Raw genomic sequence first — 8,960 nt, forward strand, 5'->3', positions numbered from 1 at the left:
TACAATTTTAATAGTAATATACCTAGTGAGGGGATTGTGACTTTGAGCGATCAAGTCATTAATAAGAGTAACACGTTTTAAATATCTTGGATCTATTATTCAGAGTGATGGTGAAATAGATGTGGATATTATCAAAAGAATTCAAGTTGGATGGTTGAAGCAGAATGTTGGCCACTAAAAAGAAGCATAATACTAAGTTAAATGTGGCAGAGATGAGGATGCTTAGGTGGATGAGTGGCTTGACACTTAGAGATAGGATGCAAAATGAGCATATACGTGAAAAGGTTGGAGTAGCTCCAGTGGAAGATAAGATTAAAGAAAGTCTCCTTAGATGGTTTAGTCATATGAACATATATTAATGTCTTTTTAGATCTATATATATAAATCCATTATTTTTTTCTCTTATATATAGGTTATGGATATTAGAAACCAAAGAAGTTGGATGTATAATCGATTATCTCAAGGTCGGAAGACATTAACAGATGAATTCATCAATGGGGTGAACTTTTTCATTCAGCAAGCGAAACAGCTACCCAGCTTTATATCAGAAGGAAAGTTTCGATGTTAATGCTCAAAACACAAAAATCTAGTGCACCTAGAACCAGATGATGTAGCTGTTGATCTGTATCGCAGAGGATTCATGCCACGGTATTGGTATTGGACTTCTCATGGTGAGTATGAGCCACAATTTGATTATCAATGCGGTTCTTCTACAAGTAGTAATGTCGCTGAGACTGAAAACATCCGACCAAATCTTGAGGAATTAGTTCATAATGAAACTGGAATACAAACTGAACAAAATACACAAGAGTTACCGAATACGGAGGCACAAAATTTTTATGATTTATTGCATGCTGCCCAACAACCAATCTATAAAGGGTACACGACTCACTCAGAATTATCTGTTGCTGTGAAGATGTTAAGCATCAAGGCTGAATATAATGGTTGTACGACGGAAATCCACCGGAACGAACGATACAACGAATTGTATCGGACGTATCGACGTCTTCCTTCCGTCGGCAACTTCCGGCGCAAGTTTCGGTGCGATTTCCGCCGCTTATTTCTGGTGACAACTTTGTCCCGCAAACAAAATCGTTGGTTGTCTACAGCGACCTTACGGCGTTTTGTCCGCCGGTCATATGGCGCCGGAATTTATCGGTTGGAAGTCGTCGGCATTAATCCGATGTTTTGCGCCGGTATTGCGTCGGGAAGTGTGCCGTAAAGTTTTCCGGTGCATTAGATTCGTCGGAAAAAATTTATCGACGCGACCAAAATCGGCGTATGAATTTCCGCCAAAACGTGTGCCGGAAACTTATAGTTCCGTCGGATTATCTATGTGTTCCGGCGGATTTAGTCCGCCGATAATGACGGGTTTTCCTGTAGTGGTATACCTTCATCTTCAGCCCTACTAAATGTTTTCAAGAGTTTTTCATTTTAGATCAATGAAGCTATTGGCATTTATAGACAGAATATATATTTAAGTAAATTGTAATGTTATTAATGATTGATGTATGGTGAATTGTCATATTATATATGGCGCAAACAAAGAATGTGACATGATGCAAATAGTATACTCATTATATTGTTTGCATAATGCATTTGGAAGAGTGGATTGTCATAATCATACTTATAACATCGGTGTTAACATCTAATCCAAAAAGATAATATTATGCATTGTCACTTGCATCATCTAGAACTTGTAAATAATGATTTTTCCAATCACTCACGGACTAATCATAGCCCAAATAAACATTATAACAAAAATTATTATGAAACCTAAGATATATGTCCATATAACTATAACAATGTTTCTTTGAAGGTTACTTCTATTTATATATCTGCTAGTTGTTTGTTGTGTTTGCCAATTATCTCAATGAGGGTTAAACATTTAGCACACTTTAATGTATTTAATATATCGATGTCATGATATATAACTGCTAATTTAATTTATAAAGCTTTCATATTTTAGATTTATTTTCTCCTTCATCTCTCCTTCATCTCCACATGACTGGATAATGATTAATGCAGATTAATAATATCAATTTGCATGAAGCAAAAATAGATCATTTTATGGTTTCAAGTCTCAGGAATTAAGAGCATGCAAATGATGAGCATCTGCGATACATAGGTGGGAGGACGGTGCACAATAGGGTGACGGTTGTTAGTGTGACAAGTGGTCAAGCGGCGTAATACAGCTACAAGACATAGGGCAAAATACACAAAAGATGATAAATGAGAAATTTATTAGGTAGGAAGAGGATGGAGCATGGGTGTTCCTGTGATACAAAAGGGCGCTCATGGTATGGGTAGGAGAAGAACCACCTTGTGGTCAGGGGGCAATTGCCCACCCCCCCAGCCCCCCCACCAAAATTTTTAAAATACTATATTCTTTAAGTAATTGCCCCCATCAAATAGTAAAGAGAATTCATCATTGAATCCCAGGTCGAATCCCGCCAGGGGTCGCTGCTCCCTTGAACCCCCGACATATATGTCTTATAAGTTTGTCCCCCATGAAAATTAGGATTGGTTCCGCCCTAGGTATGGCTGATGAATCTGATAAAGCGAGCATGAATTGAACAATGTGTATGTAAAGGATAGTGGCACATATGTTTGGAGGGGAAGAATGTCATAATGATGGCACTATACAACGGTCGTATTACAAGTATTTGATAGTAGAATTCACAATGATTGCATAAATAATGATGTATGAGAATAAATAATAAAATACAATCACAATTATATATATTATAAGGGATCATGATTAGGGTATATAAAGATCAAGAGCATGCAGTAGCAAATGACAATCCTTAGGCTTTAATACTAAATAAAATCAAGATAATTAAGGGGGAGAGCAGATGAAGAAAGATTAGGAGGGATTCAGTACATACTCATTTTATTCTTAATATTATGCTCTACAATATAAATTTAGAAGATTATACGTAATTAGGATCATTAAATTCTAAAAAATGTATTAGATTATTAAGAAAATTTGTAATGTGATGGGGATCTTAGCAAAACAAAATTGTTCTTTGGACTTTATTTGTTATTTTTTTATTTCCATTTTTCCTGCTTTTTCTATTTTCTATTTTTATATTTGAAATAAGATTTACTTACAGAGACCTTTCACTATATTGAAAGAATTATTGAAGAAAGCAAGTAAATATTATCATCAGAAAAAGCCAAGAGGGAGAGAATGGTGGTGAAATTTAGGATTTGTTTGGGAGAGTTTTTTTTAAGCTTTATAAAATAGTATTTTTATACTAAAATTTTTTGAACTATAACTTTTTATATTAAAAAGATGCATTAGAAAGTAATAAAAAATTTGTTACAAATGAAACCTTAATGAATATTTTAAAGAGAAAATAAGAAAAAAGTCAAAATCAACATCCATTTAAAACCAAAAAAATAAGATAAATATGTTTCATTAACGGGAGATCTCCGTTAATAAAAGCTTAGCTTTCTTCAATAATTAATAAAAGCTTAGCTTTAGAAAGTAATATATATATATATATATATATATAATAAGCTTAATAAAATATAAATTAATTAAATTAATTTTTAAAAGCTTAGCTGTTTTAATTTAATTTATATTTTATTTAAAATAATAAATATATTTATAAGCTGAGGTTTTTTTAAGATCAAAATTATTATTATATTTAATTTAATTTAACAATAGATTTTTAAAGTTTTTAAATTAATTTAGTTTAGTAATATTTAAGTTAATTAATTTAATTTATTTTTTAGCAATGAATATTAACTAGAAGTAATTATTAATGAATATTTTTAAATATTTATGATAATCATTTTCCATAAATTTAAAATTCTATCGGAAATCTGTCGGAAAATTTGTTGTAAAATCTGCCGGAAGTATCAATGAAAAATGCGTCGGCTATGTGACGGAAAATCCGCCGGAAAGATTTCATAGGAAATTCGCCAAAAAATGCACCAAAAATTCTAACTGATTTTTTTCCGCCAGAAATCAATATTTTTTTTATAGTGAGAGATCAATATAATCTCAATCTTTATACAACCATCCATTTAAGATTTTCATACATTAAACTTGCCTTTATTCTTCACCATTTAAGATAATTGAAAGAGGATAAAGAGGAAAATATATTTGATGGAGATGTGAGGATGGAGCACATAAGTTTCCGTAAAAAACTGATCAAATGAATACGAGAAATACATTAAGATTTTGTTTGGGACGGCTTTTTTAAAGTTAATTTTTAGTAAAAAAATCTCTTAAAAATAGAAAAAAAAAATAGTGATTTAAGTGGTCCCAAAATAAGCCTAAGAATCTCAAATCATTCATATTTCTTCACTCATTCACTAATCTTAATACAAAATTATACCTTCCGTATTGAATTAGCGTTCAAAAAATTTGCCTAAAATACAATTGACCTTTATACATATCATACAATAAAACATATTTACAACACAAATATATTTAAAATGCATAAAATAAATAGAAAATCTTTAAACCAAATATAAAAAAGTAGCTAAGAATAGCTTGTAATATATATGAATTATTTAAAATAGAGTAAAATTAAATGAAAATATTAAAAAAAAAATCGTGACGATACTGTTTGTCATGCATCACATGCATATTTAAGCTTATAGTTATCATATCATTACTATTTAGATTTTAATATATTGATATTCAAATAACTAATAAAACTTAGAAGCAACAGCTTGCAAGAAGACCAATGAGTTTTTCTTTCCCACTTTTTTTGTTTTTTTTCAAACAAATGCAGCGTAGGAAATCACAGAAAAGACCAGCAAATTGAATGATCACTCGATGGCCCTACTTGCCGTTATCTTCCCAGCAGCTGGATGAACATAAATCCTGATTTTAAGGTGGGAGTAGCAACTCAAATAAACATGATCCTGGTCAAACAAAACCCTTTTCCTTCTTCAAAGGGAAATCATTACTGTTATCTATAACCATTATTACCCCAATCTTATATGAAAAAAAATTCCAAGTACTTCTCAGACAGCGACCCGGCCACTGCAGTGCTGAACAATGAACAAGCCGCGGGTACTCTTGCCCAAGCTTTTTTTCTCTTGCCTTTCCCATCTATATATATGTTTCTCTCTATCTCCTTCCAAATATGGGATCAAAGTGAAAAGGCAATGGTAAAACAGTAACACCTTTATTCTTGCAACTCATGATATCATGAGATAAAAGTAAAAAAGAAAAAAAAAGAGCTTTTTGGCAATGAAAAGTTAATTAGTTAACTACTACACCTTTACTACTATTAGTCCCATAGATGGGTAGTGATCGATTTACTCAGAAGACTCTAAGGTTGCTTGGGCAACAATGGCGAGTCGGAGGAAGACGATGAACGGTGTCGTTCGATTAGTTCTCTGGCTAAAGCCTGCAGGTCTCCTCCTCCTCCTTGACTGCTGCCTGAGCTCTCTGCCACTTGTCTCCCAGCAACACGTGCGAGCTGCTGCGGCTGCCGGAGCTCCACTGGCCGGTTCTGCTGTTGTGGATGCTGCATTTGCAATTGGGGGTCGAAGAGCCACGACAGGTCAAGGCTGGAATGAGAAGGAAGGTTCGATGAGGAGAGGAGCTCCGGCATTGAAAAGGCTTGTGATTGTGGGAGAGTCGGTGGCGGTAGAGGAGGCGGTGTGGGCAGCTCTAGTGTTGCAAGGTGGGCCTGCAAGTAGGACAACTCTGCCTGGAGGCTCACAACCTGAATGTTTCTGCACTTGATAAGTACTTCTCTCCAACAGAGAAAATTCATTAAAGCAATACTTTCTACCCCCACTGACTGACACGTTGAACAAAAAAGCTTACGGAACATATTAGATGCAACAGAAATCTACCATACTAAAAGATTTACGAGCCAACACTCTTTAATAATAATTTAGAATATTGATTGTGTCCAAAAAAATTTTAGTTTCTCACTAAATTTCTCCATGCAATTTTCGCAATGAATTTTATCAAAAGATTTATATTCGCAGATTAAGAGTCATAATTGATATTATATGAATGAAAGTGAGATATTATCATAATTTTTTTTCATATATACATCACATAATTATAAATTAAGGTCACGAATCATACCACAAATATCTTTTCCCATTAATCAGATATGTATAAACCTGAACACAAACTCTATTGGCTGAGAACGTACTGACCTGCTGTTGAAGGGCGAAGATGTGCGCAACGCAGCCGTAGACGGGGTCACGTAAGCGCGACTGGGCCTCGAAACAGATGGTGACCACCGCATCGAGGCGCTTGTGCGCGGGGATGTGAAGCAGTAGCTTCGAGACGTTGCTCGCACCGAACACTTTGTGCACGGCGGCGAACTGCGCCGCGCCTTGATCGGAGTCAAAGTAGGGAGCGAAAATACACCCGCTCACGCACTTTCTTCGCAGAAACTTGCACGCACCGCACGGCCCGCCTCCGCCACCAACTCCGGAACCCCCGCCGCTTCCTCCGGCCCCTCCGCTGCTGCTCGTACTTCCAGTACTCATACCACCTTCCCCGCGCGCTTCACTGTTTTCTTTTTCTTTTTTTTTTTTTTTGTCTCTTATCTCCTCTATGTTTATACCTGATTCTCCGCTCAGTGCTGAGACAGAGATGACAGAAGAGAGGGGAAGAAAGGGAGGAGAAGGCTATGCGATTATTTTTTTTATGGAGTTTTGTCCTATTGGTGGTGGGTCGTGTTGGGGTTACTGTATGCGTGGGGCTTCGTTTTCTTTATTATGTTTTCGGTTTCTTCTTTTGTATTGATGAGTCTTTAAAGCCACGGCAGGAGGGAAGCCTAACCCCTTCAGAGTCTAGCAGCTTGCGTGAAGCAAACATGCGATGGAGGAAAAAACTAAAACAATGTATACGAGTAAATACGTAATCTTTCTCTCTTTCATATCCATCTTTGAGGATTTTTCTTCTTTCTTCTTTATTTTTATTTTTTCCTCTTATAACAGAGATTCAAATTGTATGTAATATGTTTTCTAAGAAATTTGAATATAAAAAGTCAAAGCACAATTATTTCATGCTCTTGAAAGGGCTCAAACATCAACAGGACTAGGAGTGGCTGGTGATCTAACTTTGTCAAAAGTCCTCTTCTTGGGAAAAATTCCTTCAACTTTACTAGCTAAAACAAGATCTTATCCAAATTTCTCGTACCCCATAAATTTAATACTATTTCAACATAATTAACTTTCATGTAATTATTTAAAAGCTCAATTTTAAGCTGAAGATGATCACAATCATTAGAAGACAATGAAAAATTAAGAATGTATCCACCACCACAAAAACTATTAAATTAGGTACTTAAGATAAGACTAATTGTTGTCTCATACAACACAAAGAACATTTGATCTTTTCTTTTTCTTATTTGGAGTATAAGTTGCCTAAGATTCTCAAAGTTGTGAGAGCATCATCTGACAGTATTGGAAAAAAGGCAGCTTCACTTTTAAAAAGTCTTAGCATTATCAATCTAATTATCAAATGAAGAATGACTTAATGTTAAATTTGGGTTGTATGAAAGTTTAAGAGGAAACCAAAAACATGGCCTATTTTTGGCAAGACAAGGGCAGATTCGCAAATTTTAGGAAGAATAGGAGCAGTTTTTTTTGTGAGAAATTAAAAAAAAAAAAAAAAATCAAATGGAACAGATTTTCTTCTCTAATCAAACAGATCTAGAGACTACAGAAAATGCAAATAAAATTAGAAAGGAATTCATCAAGTTCCCACCCATCAGGTGAGTACAAATTAGCTGTCCCTAGTCACTCAATTTCGGAAATGAATTTAGTAAAATTATATTTTTCAAAATTTAGATTTTCTTATTTACTTTAAATTTTCAATTTTTAAATATGAATTTCATTATAGGCTAAAATTTTAAATGAATTTGAAAAGGTAAAGCAAGTATAAGAAAATCATCTTAAAATTTTAATATTCTATTAATTAATATATTCAAATAAAACTTCAGATTTTAATAGTCTACAGATGTAGTAAAATAACTGATCTTGAAATTTTATAATACTTAAAGTAATTGAAATAAAGTAAAATAAGATTAAGAATATTATTTTGCTTGCTAATGTGACATATTAAGATTACATTAATTTTTTTTGGGCAATTAAGCAAATTAATTGTAAATTTATATAAATTGTGCACCTAAAAATTAGTTATCCTGGTGAGGATTTACCTCAACCAATGAGCCATTGCCTTAAGTGCATTACATGGTACTTATTTACCTTTTTTTTTACTCCCTTGATTCAAGCACAGGTATCCAATCCTATTTTATAGCTTTTATAACAGTTATCTAAGGACCAATTTTCATAGTACACTTCTTTCAGGTCATATATATTGGTATATGTGACTTTAATACTTATTATCCAGCTAGATTTTTGCATTTTCGTATTATTAACTTAATTTTAGTAAATTCACTATATTAATTCAAATATATTTATTGATGCATGAAAATGAAGAAATTTAATGAATAACACAACGATGGAGCAACAATGGAGCAAATCCAAAGCCATCTAAAAAATAAGTGTAGCACATGAAGCACAAAAATGTCTAGGCACCTAGATTTAGCACCCATGAGATTTCAAAAATTTTAACAAAGAGTTAGAATCGAAGTGCCCAAGCATCGACCATGGGGCCTAATTATAAGTGCTCTGACTTAGTGCCTACGAGCTTGTTTTAAAATTGGGGTAAGGGGGGATAATTGCCCCCCCCCCCCAATTTCCCCCCCCCCCCCCCCAAAAAAAAAAAAAATGTTTATATGATTTTTTAGGTATTTTATCCCTCTTCATTCATTAACCCCGCCAGAGGATGCTGCCCTCTTGGACCCCTGACATATATGCCTTATAAGTTTGCCTCCCTGAAAATTAGGGCTGGTTCCGCCCCTGGCTCTAGAGGCCAAGTATGGCACCTAGATTGGCACTAACGAACATATATACATTTTTGTGTTTCATTACCCCCCCCCCCCCCCCCAAAA

At 34.3% G+C, this 8,960-nt stretch overlaps 1 protein-coding gene across 1 annotated transcript; it reads right to left on the reverse strand.

Moving 5' to 3' along the window:
* Positions 1-5,300: 5,300 nt before the first annotated feature.
* Positions 5,301-6,593, reverse strand: LOC110113093 (LOB domain-containing protein 30). Its single transcript, XM_020845521.2, has 2 exons — positions 6,148-6,593; positions 5,301-5,699 (listed from the first exon to the last, which is right to left on the reverse strand). Exons 1-2 carry the CDS (start codon positions 6,484-6,486, stop codon positions 5,301-5,303), a joined length of 738 nt encoding a protein of 245 aa, XP_020701180.1. The 5' UTR covers positions 6,487-6,593.
* Positions 6,594-8,960: the final 2,367 nt, after the last annotated feature.

Source organism: Dendrobium catenatum, unplaced genomic scaffold, assembly GCF_001605985.2.
Source record: "Dendrobium catenatum unplaced genomic scaffold, ASM160598v2 fragScaff_scaffold_1470, whole genome shotgun sequence".
Taxonomy (NCBI): Eukaryota; Viridiplantae; Streptophyta; class Magnoliopsida; order Asparagales; family Orchidaceae; genus Dendrobium; species Dendrobium catenatum.